This window comes from Geotrypetes seraphini, chromosome 1, assembly GCF_902459505.1.
Source record: "Geotrypetes seraphini chromosome 1, aGeoSer1.1, whole genome shotgun sequence".
NCBI lineage: Eukaryota > Metazoa > Chordata > Amphibia > Gymnophiona > Dermophiidae > Geotrypetes > Geotrypetes seraphini.
This window is the reverse complement of record NC_047084.1, coordinates 482,740,838-482,757,934: the sequence shown is the minus strand read 5'-3', so window position 1 is coordinate 482,757,934 and position 17,097 is coordinate 482,740,838. Positions and strand designations below refer to the sequence as shown.

Below are 17,097 nucleotides of genomic sequence, written 5' to 3'. Positions count from 1 at the left end.
CCTATGCTGTCTGTTAAGGTGTTTAATATGTGTCGTGTTGGCATTGTAAGTAGCATTCCATGCTATAATATGTACTATTGTTTGACTTTTTTTGTATTACTTAAATAGTCCTCCACTCTGACTCATCTCAGAAAAAAAATGTTGTAAAAGGGACAAACTGTGTATTATCCACATGCAAGAAAAGATTAAATTCATATGTTGTTAACATAATTTTCCTGAGAGGGATAACAGAGAACCCTCAGGAACTTCTTTCTCCAACTATATAACTCTAAAAAAAACCATCTCCCCTGACAAAGAAGCTTCAAACCAACTGTACGCAATTCCTACTACCCATGCTCCCTTAGGTCTAGAAAACAAAATATAATTCAAATCCTTGAATTTCTGCCTTCCCCCCCTCCCCGATATTCAAAACTATTTAACTAACCAGTTAAATAGCATATCTGCACCTAACCACAGATATTCAGCGCCTAGCCAGCTACGTTTAGCAGCTAAAATAGGCCACATAAATAGCATGCATGCCTATCCTTAGCCACTAAGCACTTAACCAGATTGTTCTTGCTGTATACTGCCATGGGTGAATTTCTTCAAAAAGGCAGTAAATAAATCCTAGTAAATAAATATGTGCACACACACATACATGCATATATGCCATTATTCTTAATTATTTATGTGTGTAATTGGCACATAAATGTTAGCCCTGACTTTACAGAATTACCTCCACACTTCCACTTTTTCCTTGATTAGTTCAGTAGTGTTTAAACCTTGATAATACTGTGTAACCACCAAAGGCATGTCAGCGAAAACATTGTTCAGAAGGCAGTGTGATTTAAGCAATAAAGCATTCTACAATGTACGTTTTTGTAGGATATGTGGTGAGATATGGGGCAAGAAACAGAGTACTGTCATCTGACTAAACACTGCTGATATGCTTTTATATCACATGATCAGGAGTGTCATGACAATGCAGTTTTTCCCTTTTTAAAAAATATGGCCTTGAAAAGCATCCTTATATAATATAATACTGAAAGAGGAAGAATAAATATTATTAGCAAACCATCCCAGCCACAAGAGCTAACAAAAGATTCCATGGATACTGTTTTTTTAAAAGCATCCTCCTCTCTTTCTTCTCACCTCCACTGACTTTCTCTTACCTTGATTTTGATGCTTCTGTTGCCCTAAATCCAGATGTCCCTTTGTCCTGGCACGTGAGGCGTGTAAAATATAAAAGTATAACTAAATGGGGGTCCTTTTCTACTTCTGGCTTAGCTGCATGTAGTATGTAGGGAGGCTGAAGGCTCACCGATTGCCAAACACAAGAAAGAGAAATCTCAGTGCTCAACTGAAGCTGCTCAGATTGCACGACTTCACTATACAATCTGAAACCATATTACTTGTAGCTAAGCCATGGTCAGAGAGGCTCAAACGTAACTGAATGAGGTATATTTTAATTTTTGGTATAGCCCAGAATCTAATACCTTGAAAGACAAGCCAGAATCTAGAGCAGGGGTGTCAAAGTCCCTCCTCGAGGGCCGTAATCCAGTCGGGTTTTCAGGATTTCCCCAATGAATATGCATTGAAAGCAGTGCATGCACAGAGATCTCATGCATATTCATTGGGGAAATCCTGAAAACCCGACTGGATTCCGGCCCTTGAGGACCGACTTTGACACCTGTGATCTAGAGTAACAGTAACACCAGCGGTTGCAGCAAAGGGAATAAAGATGACAGCTATAAAGTGGAATATAAATGATATAGAGCTCATTTTGCTAAGGTGTGCCAACCGATATGATGTGGGCTAACAATTAGCGTGCACTAATAGCCTGATTCTATAAGCAGTGCCTAGACTGAGGACACCTGGCCGAGTTCAGCGCAGAATAGAGAATGACACGGGGAAAAAATTTGTCCCCGTCCCTGGGACCACTATCCCCGCCCCATCCCCATGACTACTGTCCCTGCAGCATCCATACAAGCCTCAGTACTACAATATTTAGCTTATTCCTTCCTTATAAATCAAAGTTCTGGCTGCTGAACTGGAGAAAGAGATGTTCAGCTGGCAGGGCTTTGTTTATAAATTTTTATCAATGCAGCTAATATACTACATTATCCTAAAGCAAAAAAAAGGAAAAGAAATAGAATTTTTTTTTCTACCTTTGTTGTCTGGTTTCGGCTTTCCTCATCTTCTCATTCAATTCCTTCCATCCACTGTCTGCCTTCTCTCTGCGTCTTCCATTTGCTCTGTTACTGTGCCTCTCCCTTCCATCTCTCCCTCCACACCCCTCCAATTGGTCTGGCACCCATCTTCTTCCCTCCATTCCCCCCATAGTCTGGTATCTCTGTCTACTTCCCTTCCAGGGTCTTCTCCCCACTCTCTGTTCCCCATTTACCTTCAGCGTCTACTCCTCACTTTCTGTTCCCCATTTCCCTTTAGCGTCTTCTCCCCACTCTGTCTTTCCACATTTCCCTTCAGCGTCTGTTCCTCCCCACCCCCATCAGTATCTGTTCCATTCCTTTCCACCACCACCCTTCCCTCTTGCCACCCTCTTCAGCATCTTTTCCTTGCTACCACCCTTCAGCCCTCCTCACGCGGTTCGACCATCTCCCTCCCTCTTACCTTCGTGGTGCGTTACATTGTAATTTATGCAAGCTGCTGGAGCCTGCAAGCTCGGTCCCTGTCCCGTCCCCACAAACCATCTGATCCCATCTGCACAAGCCATCTCATTTCTGTGTTCCTATTTTCCCCATTTCTAATATCTCCCATCTGTATCTGGCATTGCCCTCCTGTGTCCATATACTATCCCCATGAATGTCCCCTTTATGTCTCTGTCTCTATGCCTCCATGCACATAATCCCCCCCCCCATGTATCTCCCCTTTATGTCTCTGTCCCTATGCCCCCATGCACATAATTTCACCTCTTGTTCTGTTACCTTCCTGTGTTCAGATTTCCCCTTTCTTCCTCTTCCACACCAATGTGTCTCTTCTCTCCAACCCTAGCTAGCATCTTTACCTCTTTCTCCCTTCCAGCATCTGGCTCACCTGCTTGTCCTCCCCTTTCTTTCCTGCTGTGGGTTTAATATTTCTCTCCCTCTTCATCCCCTTGGCCCAGCATCTCTTTCCCTTTCATTTCCTTCTTCCTACTGTGAGGGAACACGCGAGATCATGGATCACACAGTCCAGCAGCCCCCTCCTGCCCAATTGCCGTGTCCCGCCATCTCCCTCCCTCCACTTCACCTTATGTGCTGAATTTAATTCTTCTTCTCCCAGCGGTATGCTTTCAATTAGTCGCGCGCATGGATACTTGAATTGTTGAATCTTCTCCTTTGACGCAACCAGAAACAGGAAGTTGCATCAGAGGAGAAGATTCAACAACTCAAGCAGCTGCGCGCGCCCGCGACTTATTGAAAGTGTGCCGCTGGGAGAAGAAAAATTAAATTCGGCACATAAGGTGAGGTGGAGGGAGGGAGCTGGCAGGACGCGGGATGCGGCGATCGGGTGAGGATGCTGGACCATGCAATCCATGCTTACTTCACTGCAGAGACAAGACCATTCAGTGCTCCACGGGGCGGAGAATGGCCTTGTCCTCGTCCCCGCAGCGACCACTATTTTTTCTCTCCCTGTTTCGGCGGGTTCCCCACGGCTACACGCTGCTAGCCATGGGTAACAACCACCATGTCATTCTCTAGTGCAGAATGCAAAATTGAATAATGAGTTAAATTGCCATGATATTTGACCACAAAGAAACAAGGCAGCCGATCCGCAAAATCCAATGTGGTTAAAAAAGAAAAAAGAGGAGCAGCTCAATTGGAAGTGTGATGTAGGGGTTAAAGCTACAGCCTCAGCACCCTGCGGTTAAGGGTTCAAACCCACACTGCTCCTTGTGACCCTGGATAAGTCACTTAATCCCCCCCTTGTCCCAGGTACATTAGATAGATTGTAAGCCCACTGGAACAGACAGGGAAAAATGCTTGAGTACCTGAATACATTTTTAGTAAACCATTCTGAGCTCCCTGGGGAGAGCAGTATAGAAAAATGAATGAAGTGTCCTTTAAACAGATATGTATTAAGGAACTATACATAAAATCAATGGTACCTGATTGTTGATTTTAAGTGTAGTTCCTTAAGGATGATAATCAATCACACCATTAAAAAGTTTTTAAATTCTTTGAATATTCACACTTAACCACATTTAACCAAATATAGCACCTCGAAGGGGTGTGAAGATTGAACTCTTAGTGATTAAATTCTGGTATCAGATGTTGGAACTTACCCCCTCTTTTATGAAACTGCGATAGCAGTTTCTAGCGCGAGGAGCCGTGCTGAATGGCCCGCACGGCTCCCGACGCTCATAGGAACTCAATGAGCGTCGGGAGCAGCGCGGCTCCCTGCGCTAGAAACTGCTATCGCAGTTTTATAAAAGGAGGCCTTAGTTTCCTTAAGATTTTGTTTTTTTGTTCTTAAGGTAAACTCCGTTTATGTAATCAAGGATCTTAATTACAATGTGGAGTAGCTTGTATATTTTCTTCTTGATATGGAATCCTTATTTGTTGTAAGCTAAACCTTCTTTTCTGTACAAGATTAACTCTTGATATTGTAATTAGAGAATGACACGGTGACAAAATTCATCACCGTTCCCGTCCCCGCGGATAACCGCGGGAAACCATCTTCATGTCATTCTTTAAAGAGAGAGGGAAGAATCAGAGTATGAATGGCCACAACCTCTGACCCGCAAGCTTTGCTTTGAAGAATGCTGGTGTAGAAGGACTGAGGTTGAGATAGACACTACAGAATGACAGTCTCTGGTATCCAGAGCAGATATTGTGATGTCATAATGCCTCATTCCACCAGTGCCTAAGAGCAAATCACATCAGTGATGTCACAATGGCTTCATTATCCTTGGCTCACATAAGAATCAGAGTATGAATGGCCACAACCACTGACCCTCAAGCTTTGCTTTGAAGAATGCTGGTGTAGAAGGACTGAGGTTGAAATAGACACTAGAAAATGGCATGGGATTACTTCCCGCGGTTATCCGCGGGACGGGAACGGTGATGAATTTTGTCACCATGTCATTCTCTAATTGTAATGTTTAAAATTGATTGTTTTTAAAACAATTACGAGTTCCCCAGAAAACCCGGACAAACACCTATAGACACCTAAGTTGAGGCACTTACCAGCACCTCACGACGCCTACCTGAAAAGCTGGCATGGTTAGGGACAGAGAATAGGTGTTGTATGACCTAGACATCACTAGGCCTTTGGGTTAGGTGCTGCTAAATTAGCCAGGAAAACGCTGGCCTAATATATCAGCGCCTAACACTGGGACACTTGCCAATGCCTATGTTTAGTTACACACCGCTAGGCACAATTCTATAAAAGACACCTACCCCCTCTTCTATTAAACTGCGCTAGCAGTTTGTAGCGCAGAGAGCCGCGCTGAATGGCCCGCGCTGCTCCCGACGCTCATAGGAGCTCTATGAGCGTCGGGAGTAGCGCGGGCCATTCAGCGCGGCTCACCGCGCTAAAAGCTGCTAGCGCAGTTTAATAGAAGAGGGGGGGCTAGAGTTTGATTGACAACCACACCGAGCGGCATCTAGGAGTTAGGCGCTGTTTGTAGAATCAGGTCCTAAAGGCTATACAGCTCATTATATTCCTTTGGGTTTCTTAGCATTTAGCCCGCATTAATCATTAACATACGCTAAATCACTTAGCATACCTCTTGTAAAAGAAGCTCATAATCTTTAAATTAAGATGACTAGATTAGGTTAGAAAGACACTATGGCAACATAAGAATTATTACTTTTATTACAGATAAGGAAATATTTCATTTTCTATTTTAAAATTGGAAACTTGTTCTATAGTTGGTTCTTGTTTTTGTTTCCCATAATGCAGAGCGCCAAGCCAGAACAAAATGTTTCTTTATTATTAATGCTCATATTCATCCTACTTCACGTTGTACTCGTGGTCATGAGTTTGTGCACTTATTTTTATATTGTTATATGGGCAAACCCAGTGGCATAGTAAGGAGGCGGACCACTCCGGGCGCCATCTTCATGGGGGGGGGGGGCACCGGCACCAGCACCAGCATCTCTCCACACCTCTTTAAATGTTCACTGGCACATTTTCCACTTGCTGCTCGCTCCTGCCTCAGCTCCCTTCTGATGTCATTTCCAGGTTGCAGGACAAGAATTTGATGTCAGATGAGTCGAGGCCGGCGCGAACAGTGGGTGGAAGATGCTGCTTGGATTGGCAAACATTTCAAGAGGTACATGGGGGGCGTTCAAGCAATGGGGAAGAATTGGGGGGGGGGACTTATGGCACGGTGATGCTGGATGCCACCGCCCCGGGTGACAACCTCCCTCACTACGCCACTGGGCAAACTTTAGATTTCCCACTGAATAAATGTGTCTCCCTTAGACAGAGTATATATATACTTTTTTTATTACATAAGGAAATATGATCAGTTTGTAAGAGGACATCTTTGAGAAGCTGCAGAATGGATTGTTCCTGTAACAATATGTAGAAGCTCCTTTAATTTACTAGATGTTCTGTGGTGTACTGGTGATGAAAGAGATCAGGCTCTCTCTTCTCTCTATGCTCTCTATGCTCAGACAGCAGAGCCCATGTGTGCCATAGAGTAGCTAGATCAGGAGATGTAACCCCTTTTCCTATGGAAACCAAAAATTACTGCAGATAAAGACCATGTGACCTATTCAGCCTGCCCGTTCATACCAACTATCTAATATAATAAAACGGTATGTGTGCGCCGGTTTTCCGTGAGCTGTAGTGACCCATAGGAAGTGTGCATGCGCTGCTTACGGTCTGGCCTCATGAAGGGCAAGACAAGTGCGCATGCGAGCCCTTCCCTGCTCTCCGCCTGCGGAGCATCGGCTGCCGGCCGCTAGCACCCCCTGCCCTCTCCGTCGCCTCCCGGCTCCAGCGGCGTAGGCAGCACTATAAACACGCTGCTTTGCGCCCTTCTCTACCGATTTCCTCTGCCGCGTCTCTGATGACATCATCGGAGACAGACGCGGCAGAGGAAATCGTCAGTAGAAGGCCGCGAAGCAGTGTGTTTAAAGTGCTGCCTACGCAGCTGGAGCCCCGAGGTTTGTTGGCGGTGGGAGGGTCAGGAGCAGGCCGGATCGACAACGGCAGTAAAAAAAGGGGGAGGGGCCGAACGGAGCAGGGAAGAGAAGGGAAGAGAAGGGAAGGGGGGGTGGGGGAAAATGCTGCTACTGCTTCTGCACAGGAAAGGGGGGGGATAGGAGGGGAATTGGGATGGAAATGCTGCTGCACAGGGAACTGGGGAAAAATGACAGAAAGAAAGAAAGACACAGGGGCAGGGAGAGGGACAGAAAGACAGACAGAGAAAGGGGGCCAGAGAGAGAGTCAGCGGGAGAGGGAAAGGGGGCTGCTTTGGGGGGAGGGGTGTGCTGGGGGAGACAGAAGGGGCCATGGAGAGATAGGGAAAGGGGGCTGCTTTGGGGGGAGGTGTGCTGGGGGCAGACAGCTTTGCTCTGGGGGGGAAAGACAGAAGAGGGCCATGGAGAGGCATTTGGAGGGGAGGTGTGTGCTGAAGACAGACAGACATATATTCTAGCACCTGTTAATGTAACGGGCTTAAAGACTAGTAAATCTATATAATCCCTTCCACTTCCTTAGAGATCTTCTATGTTTGCCCCATGCTTTCTTCAATTCAGATACAATCTTTGTCTCCATTCACCAACCTTTTCATAATGAAATATTTCCTTAGATTCCTCCTGAGTCTACCGCTCCCCCCCTCCCCTTTCACCTTATGCCCCCTTGTTCCAGAGCTTCCTTGTGACTGAAAGAGGCCCGTCTCCTTTGGATTTAAGACATGTAGATACCTATCTCTCCATAATTCTTCCAAAATATACATGGCAAAAATACAGTATGACAAAACATAATATGGTGAGACATAGCACGGCGAGCATAGTTCAGCAAAACATAACACGATAGACATAGGGCTCCTTTTACTAAGCTGTGCTAGCGTTTTTAGCGCACGCAGGAAATTACCGTGCGCTACGCTTCTAGAACTAACGCCAGCTCAGTGCTGGCGTTAAGGTCTAGCGCACAGGGCAATGCAGCGCATGCTATTCTGCGCGTTAAAGCCCTAGCGCACCTTAGTAAAAGGAGCCCATAGTATTACAAAGCATGTGGGAAGCTGAAACCCGAGGTACAGCTATACGGTGGGAGGGATGTTAATGAAGGAGAGTAGCCAAGAAAGGGACTTGGGGGTAATGGTGGACATGACAATGAAACCGACGGCACAGTGCGCAGCGGCCGCTAAGAGAGCAAATAGAATGCTAGGTATAATCAAGAAGGGTATTACTACCAGAACGAAAAAAGTTATCCTGCCATTGTATCAGGTGATGGTGCGCCGGCATCTGGAGTACTGCGTCCAATATTGGTCGCCGTATCTTAAAAAGGATATGGCGTAACTTGAGAGGGTTCAGAGGAATACAACACATCTGATAAAAGGTATGGAAAACCTCTCATACACTGGGACTCTTTTCCCTGGAGAAGAGGAGACTTAGAGGGGATATGATAGAGACTTACAAGATCATGAAGGGCATAGAGAGAGTAGAGAGGGACAGATTCTTCAAACTTTTGAAAAATAAAAGAACAAGAGGGCATTCGGAAAAGTTGAAAGGGGACAGATTCAAAACGAACGCTAGGAAGTTCTTCTTTACCCAACGTGTGGTGGACACCTGGAATGCGCTTCCAGAGGTTGTAATAGGGCAGCGTACGGTACTGGGGTTCAAGAAAGGATTGGACAATTTCCTGCTGGAAAAGGGGATAGAGGGGTATAGATAGAGGATTAGTGCACAGGTCCTGGACCTGTTGGGCCGCCGCATGAGCAGACTGCTGGGCACGATGGACCTCAGGTCTGACCCAACGGAGGCATTGCTTATGTTCTTATGTTCATGGCTAACAGTACGACATGATTAACAAAAATGGTTAGGCAATCATGCATGACAAAACATAGCATGGAAAACATAACATAATAGCAGATTTCTAGACCGCATAGTTATGAGTTCAATGCGGTTAACCAAAGATTATGCTATGAAAAAATACAGGAATAATATAATACACAGAAATCTAATTGATCAGAAATTTAGAAAAAAGAAAAGTTTTCAACAGTTTTCTAAAATGTTCATAAGATGTGGATCTAATTAATAATGGACAGAAATCTTTGTCATAATAAGTTGCTTGGTAGGAAAGACAATGCCCATGATGTTTCTTACTTTTACAGCCCTTGGCTAAGGGAACGTAAATAGGGTATGAGATTTTCTACTATTCTTACGCGCCACAATAACAAACATTGGGTGGCAGACATGGCATGAGAGATCGTAGCATGGCCGATATAGTATGTTTCCAGGTCGTACCCACTGATATTTTGATTCTAAAATAGGTGCTCCCACTGCATGTACATGGTGCAAAAAAAATGTCCATTCCTCAATGTATTTTAGAACAGGCTCTTCACTGGAGGATCCTGTATTAAATTACTGGTGGAACTTGAGCAGTATTTCAGAAGTATGGAAATCAGAATGCGGAGTGTCGCAAGGATCCCCTTTGATACCTACTTTAGAACTACGGGCCATGGTAGAAACATCTACTGTGGCTTAATAAAAGGGGGGTGGGGGGTTGGCAAATATAGTTTGTTAAGAAAACATCTGAAGCCTTTTTTTTTTTTTCAAGAATTTTTTAATGAATGCATAATTGAACTGACAATAGTTTGTTTTTTTTTATTGATTGATGGCTTTCTCCAGTGATTGTCACTCTGCTTCTCTTTGTAAATTTGTTATCCGCATAGAACATAAGAACATAAGAAGTTGCCTCCACTGGGTCAGACCGGAGGTCCATCTCGCCCAGCGGCCCACCAGGTCCTTGACCTGTGAAGTAAATTTTTGACCTTTATAATCTACCTCTACTTCTATAACCTACCTCTGCTGCTATCTGTACCCTGTATAGAACTTAATTGAAATTTGCAGACTATAAAAGTGCATTGGTATTGGTACTCGTATGTCCCAATCTGGACTTCTCAATTCCAATTTATACATGCTTTCTAATTACCCACAGACACTTTTCTCTTGGCTCCTGCTCGACCAGGGGCTGCTGCCTTCGTCCAAAAAGCTATTTTTATGGGACTTAAAACCATTCTCCAATGCTGGCTGACTCCGCATACTCCCACGGTGTCCCATTGGCGGACTCAAATGATCCACCTGGCGGGGTATGAGCGTCAGGCCATGAACTCTAAACAGGGCACGTTATTTCTTCACCGTTGGTTGCCTTTTTGTTTTACTTTAACTCCTACTGCCAGAAGTAGATTATTGAACTGACTTGCCTAACTTGTTTGGTTTTTGGAGTAGCTGTTCCCAGGGGGGTGGGGGTAAGAAGGTGGGGGTATTTCTTTTCCTATTGTATTGAAATTTTTGTATGATTATGTATTTACCTGGTTCTTTGAAAATTCAATAAAACTGATTTTAAACATACATGCTTTCTTTTTTTTTTTTTTTCTTTTTTTCTTTTATTTATTTATGAATTTTTCAAATATAACAATCAAGTATATACTTGTACAGAAAGCAAAATTCAAGAAATAAAACAAGAAAATAGTTCAAACTTAATATATGGTATATAAAAGGAAAAAAAAAAAGTTTTTATCTTAAATCTCACTCAAGTCCTCATCATTTGAAATCCAAGATTAAGTAAAAACGGATTTTAAGCAATCATTAATAATAAGAAAAAACAGTTATAGGTAAATCTGTGCAAGGAAGTCATTTATCATTTTGTCCATCTTGCGCTTTCTCCAACCTTGACAGTGATAGGAATGTTGTCAGTTGTGAGGGTTCAAAGAAAACAAATTTATGCAACTTATAATCTATATAATAAAACCGTAGGCGGCGCATGCGCAGTCTTATCAGCGTGCTTCCATGATCCGTATGTCCGTGGCCGCCAAGACTGCAGCATGCCCCGCGCTTACTACGGCCCCACGCGCAGCTCAGTTCGGCACGGCGGTTTCCCCAGATAGGGGAAGCCGAAAAACTCAATCCTGCCTCATGGTCCTGCCGCCGCTCACGAATTCCCCCCCCCCCCCAATCCTCCTGCAACAGCGCTACCGCTCCTGTTCAAAGCGGCCTGCTGAGGTTCGCGGCCGCTGTAACGAACCTCGCAGGCCGCTCTCCACATGGTAGCACGTTCCCTCTGACGCAATCGCGTCAGAGGGAACATGCTACCGAGTTGGAGAGCGGCCTGCGAGGTTCGTTACAGCGGCCGCGAACCTCAGCAGGCCGCTTTGAACAGGAGCGGTTGCGGGAGGAGGAGGGGGGGGAGTTTTAACAGGAGGAGTCGCCGAAAAAAATCTTCAGCCTCAGCAGGCCAGCACACGGGAAGGGAAGGGGGAGGGGCCGAACGGAGCAGGGCAGCTCAAGGTAAGAAGGGAATGGGGGGTGGGGGAAAATGTTTCTACTACTCAGCAGGGACCTGGAGGGGAAGGGAAAACCGCTGCTGCTTCTGCAAAGGAAAGTGGTGGTAGGGGAGAGAAGGGAATGGGGGGTGGGTGGGGGAAAATGCTGCTACTACTTCACAGGGATCTGGAGGGGAAGGGAAATAGCACTGCTGCTTCTGCAAAGGAAAGTGGGGGGGGGGGGGAGACACAGAAAGAAATACAGACAGACAAAGGAGGCTAGGGAGAGAGACAGACAGAAATAAAGACAGACAGGGGACCAGAGAGACACAGAAATAAAGACAGACAGGCAAAGGGTGCCAGGGAGAGAGAGAAAAAAATTGCAGGAGGGAGAAAGACAGAAAGAAAGGAAGAAAGAAACAGGAGCAGGGAGAGAGACATAAAGAAAGAAAGACAGACAGCCATATATTCTAGCACCCGTTAATGTAACGGGCTTAAACACTAGTGTACTATACATTTACAAGGATACGAAGAAAAAAAGTGGCCCCCAGAGTAATAATTGCTGGTCTCAATATCAAAAATTCTTTTCTCCGCCTCTGTGTGTCTCTGGCCAGGTCAGGAAACATTTGAATTCTCAGTCCTAGAAACTCTTTATGTTTATTTTTGAAATATAGCTTCAGTAACCATGTTTTATCCATTGTAAGAGCCACTGAAATAAGTAAAGTTGCCGGAGTGGCTACTTCCCTGTCAGAGGATTCTAATAAAGCCGTCACATTCAAAGGCTCTTGATTTACTTCTTGTAAATTTTTCTCTTCTTTAATATCTTTAACAGGAAGATAATAAACCTGAGTGAAAGGTGGTATCGAAGATTCAGGAACTTCCAAAATTTCTGTTAGATAACGAATAATCATTTCCCTAGGAGTTACCGTTGTAATCTTTGGAAAATTGATTAATCTAAGATTATTTGATCTTGAGGAATTTTCAATTGATTCAAGTTTTCTTCTTAAACTTATGTTATCTTTAATTAGTGCCTCCTGCACTGCTTTATAAGAGTTTATATTCTGTTGTTGATTTTCTAATTGCAATTTATTATCAGTGGAAGTTTTCTGTAGTTCTGAAATACTCTTATCATACATATTAAACCGTTCTTCTACTTGATTTAACTGAGACGCTAGAGTTTTAGGTATAGTGGCAACCAAGTCCCACAGGGCATCCAAAGTTACTTCCTGGGGTTTGTTTAACTGAGGAAATTGAAAATGTAAATGTGAATGTGAATTCTTGTGCTCACCCACTGGCAAGTCTTCCACCAACTGTTCAGTCTGGATCATTCCCTCTCCCGCAGATGTCGAGGCCTCCAACTCCATACTCAGGTTCCCAGAAGAAAACTGGGAACTCGAATCTCCGTCCCCCGGACTGTTCTCCACTGCCTCTGAAGGAAGGAGCTCTCGAAATCCCGGAGGCTCCCCCTCCCTCGGGGAACTGGCTGTTCGGGGATGCGGGGGAGGAGCTCGCATTTCAGGGCTGAAGGTGGTTTCAAGCCCCAAGGAGACCTGCTGCATGCCGTTCTCCTGCAGCGTCTCCAGCGGGGGGAGCCCTGAACGAGTTGACGTCTCCTGCATGCGCCGGATAAGCTCCTCGATGTTGCCCGCCGTCAAAGTCTCGGAGCGCCGCGAGGCCGCAGCGGCGCTTCTCCCTCTTCGCTTGGGCATCTCAAAAATAGGTAATTATAAGTTTGCCTGCAGAAATATAAACCGCTTGTGGGAGGTTATCGGGAGCAAACGCACAGGCTACCTATCCCGTCGCCATCTTGGATCTTAAATGTTATCGGCTACCTATCCCGTCGCCATCTTGGATCTTAAATGTTATCACATGCTTTCTAATAGTGAAGTGGATCAGAGGGAATGGATCCCACCCTGAAACATCAATATGGCAAAATCAGCTTTAGTTATAAAACTTCTTGTATAAAAAACCTTATGTGTCTGTGTTTCAGCAAGCCTGCATCAAGAGAATGTGTGGTGCAGTGGTTAAATCTGCAGCCTCAGCACCCTGCGGTTGTGGGTTCAAACCCACACTGCTCACCCCATTGCCCCAGGTACATTAGATATGGTAGATTGTGAGCACACTGGGAAAGACAGTGAAAAATTCTTGAGTACCTGAATAAATTCATGCAATTGTAAACCATTCTGAGCTCCCCTGAGGGAATGGTATAGAAAACTGAATAAACATGCAGGCTTTTGCTGAAATGTGGCTGTGTTGGGTTTTTATACAAGAAGTTTTATCAATAAACCTGATTCACCACACTGGTGCATCTCTCTATTTCTGGTTGGGATCCATTCCCTCTGATCCACTTCACTGTTTGTGTCACTTGCCTCTCTCTTTTTTCCATCTTTTCTAAAATGTTGCTCCGATTCCATATGAATCGCTCTGGGCCATTTAAAACACTCAAAAATATTTGTTTCCTATAATTTTGGGCTGGGTTTGGGAAGGAGCAAATGTAGCACCATAAATTGCCCATTTAGCAGCTAAATAGCAATGTTAAAACAAACAGCCATTGAAAGCCATTGAAAGCGGCCATTGAATAAACAGATTAAGATAAATACTGGCTTTTAACTTAATCCAACTATGAGTCAGCTGTAAATCCGGCCCTTTGATTTTGGCCCCGCTTCATCAAATGCTTGTATTGCACTGAGGGATCAGTTGAGTTAGTGGCAAGTTCCCATGAAGTTCCCATGAAGGAAAAATCACCATAAAAAGGGACTTTCTGAGCAGTGATGTTGATAGAATAAATAAACCCAACTGCATCAGCAGATTACACATTATACAGTGTATCTCATCTGGGTCTGCATGACCTAGTGGTTAGAGCGTTAGCATCCTGAGGTTATGAGTTCAAACCCCACTCTTCGTCCTGTGACCCTGGGCAACTCCCTTAATCCTTCACTGCCCCAGGTACATTAGAAAGATTGTGAGCCCACCTGGACAGATAGGAAAAATGCTTGAAGTACCTGTATGTAAACCGCTTTGTGTGTGGTTGTAAAAACTACAAAAAGGTGGTATACAAGTCCTAATCCCTTTTCTGCAAAAATATTGACATTTGAAGGTGCATTTTTCCCCCCCTGTTTATGTTTTATTTTAGCTTTGGTTTATTTTTGAATTAGGAAACTAAAGCAGACAGATCATTTCCAGGTGAGGAGGACTGATGACCATAGGCAAAATCCCCCAAATTCTCCATATTTGGGAGTACTAAGCTAAAAGCATCTATCTGGTAGTATAAGAGGGATGGGGTGGCAGTGAATCACTGTTGGGTGCCTCCTCCCTTCCTCCTTCTATGAATCCTTATGGCTGGGTTGGTTTTAGTGTGTCCTCCTTTGGTACTTTAACTCCCTCTTGTACAAAGCCATGCTAGCGGTAACTGCCCCATAGGGCTTTGTAATGTGGCTTTGCTATGTGGCAGCCACTAGTGTGGCTTTGTAAAAGAGGTGGAGGGGGGGGGGGTTTAGTGCCTTAGGTACATTACAGGGAACTTTCCATGTCTGAGAGGAATGAGGTAAGAAGTCCCTGTCATTAGGGGTCGGATCTGTGACCATATGAATAATGTAGTGATCTGGGAAACTAAACAATTGAGCTTGATATCAGTTCCAAGCATTTTCAATAGGTCGTCTAAATGCGAGTTTGGACTTTTTGGGGAAAGATGACCAGAAATCCAGTAAAGAAAATGTCTGTTTTCAAAAACTGCAAGACGTCTATCTTGTTTTTGTTTTTTTTTTTCTTTTGTTTTTTTTAAATGACTTATCTAGACGTTTTGGCCCAAATTTTCAAACCAGCGCCGGAATCGGCCGGCCCCTGAAAAAATAGCACCAATTGCACAACACTCAACCTACGGTGCTGTTTTGAGAATCGCGGTCTGCCTCGAAAGGCTGGCGCCGGAAATGAAGGTCAGGGTTTTACAGGTCCACATTTCTGATGCCTATATTCAATGTAGAATCAGCGCCGAACGTCAACCCTACCTCTTTTGATATTTAGCGCCAGCAAGCATCTGCACAGATGCAATTCAGGCGCCTACTTTTCTGACTTCACCCGACTGCTCTATGCCCTTGTCCTCTCACGCATGGACTTCTGCAACACGCTGTTCATCGGACTCACAGCAAAGTACATACGACATCTCCAATGTGTGCAAAACATGGCAATCAGACTTCTAAAAAAAACCCTCTGTGCCCACGACTCTGTCTCCCAGACTTTATCGTTGGCTCACTGGCTGCCCGTAGCCAAATGTTGTGCCTTCAAGGGCCTGATGCTAGCATTCAAATCCTTGAACATGGTACTGGGCTACACGATGACCAAGCTTTCCTCAGTACATGCCGAACTGGTCCCTCCGCTGCCAGGATGAAATACGCCTCAAAACGCCCCCCCTGGCCGTGCCCTTCAGCTGCAAACCGCCAAGCAATATTCCTACTGGAATCAACTGCCACCACAGATCAGACTCCTTGAAGGGCTCCTGAACTTTTAGTATGTGTCAAGTTAGGATAAAAACCTGCATTGAAAAAACTTGTACTGCAACTATGGCAAATTGTAACCCATTAACTGTATATCATGTATGTTTACCTGTAACCCATTCTGAGCGGTGACAGGTCAAAAGCGCGTGCCGACAAAGGCGCGCCGAGACAACTGAGCGCAAGGCAGAAGCCCGCACCGAAGAAAAACAGTGTTTTAAGGGGCTCCGACGGAGGGGGGGGGGTGTGGGGGAACCCCCCCCCACTTTACTGAATACAGATCGTGCCGGCGTTGTGGGGGGTTTAGGGGGTTGCAACCCCCCCATTATACTGAAAAGTTCACTTTTTCCCCACAAACCCCCCACAACGCTGGCGCGGAGCCCCTTAAAACACTGTTTTTCTTCAGCGCAGGCTTCCACCTTGCGCTCAGTTGTCTCGGCGCGCCTTTGTCGCCGCGTGCTTTTGACTATGAACCGTTCTGAGCTCATTGGGGAGAATGGGATAGAAAATGAATTAAATAAATAAATACATTGTTCCCCTTAATTAGTTTTTAATGGCATGATCAAAAATATTAATATCTTACCTATCACCAGCTGCAGTATGCTGTCCAACAGAAGCAAGGCTTGGACTGTGAACATTTTGTCACCGAGATCTGAAATGCAAGCACAGATTCAAGCACTGTCAGCCACTTCAGCCTCAGCTGATGGAAAACAAGAGTGGAACGGAAAGCGAATCAGAACACATATTGCCCCTTCCTTCCTCACAGAATTTCACCTGTTAGGCCAGCTGCTAAAATGTCATTCCTTCACCTTCTCTCCTTCCCCATCAGCAGCAGCGTCGGCTCTTCTTCTGATGTCACTTCCTGGACCCGCGCCTAGAAAGTGACATCCGATGAAGAGCCGACGCTGGCGTGAGCAGCAGGTTGGCGTTGCTGCTCGCATCTGGAATGTTAAAGAGGAGTGGGGGAAGGGAAGGAACTCGCATGCGGCAGGAGGGGGTGGGGAAGGAGTGGATGAAGTGGGGGCGGAGAAGAGGGTGGGGGAAGTGCGCAACTGCCCCAGGCGCCTCTCACCCTCGCTACGCCACTGCCCATCAGTCTCCAGAAATAAGATGGTCACTCTGGCACGCCCACTCTAGAGTAGTACTAGGAGTGCACCATCAGTACTATGAATAAGAGGTATTGTAGAT

The 17,097-nt window shown here is 45.1% G+C and overlaps 1 protein-coding gene across 1 annotated transcript in view; it reads right to left on the bottom strand.

The window, feature by feature from the left end:
- Window positions 1-17,097, bottom strand: part of LOC117350967 (programmed cell death 1 ligand 2-like) — an 80,453-nt gene that overhangs the window by 53,754 nt on the left and 9,602 nt on the right. Inside the window, exon 2 of the mRNA XM_033925698.1 lies at window positions 16,493-16,561. Within this exon, the coding sequence (XP_033781589.1) occupies window positions 16,493-16,547 (55 nt within the window). The 5' untranslated portion in view covers window positions 16,548-16,561. The remainder of the gene's footprint in view (window positions 1-16,492; window positions 16,562-17,097) is intronic.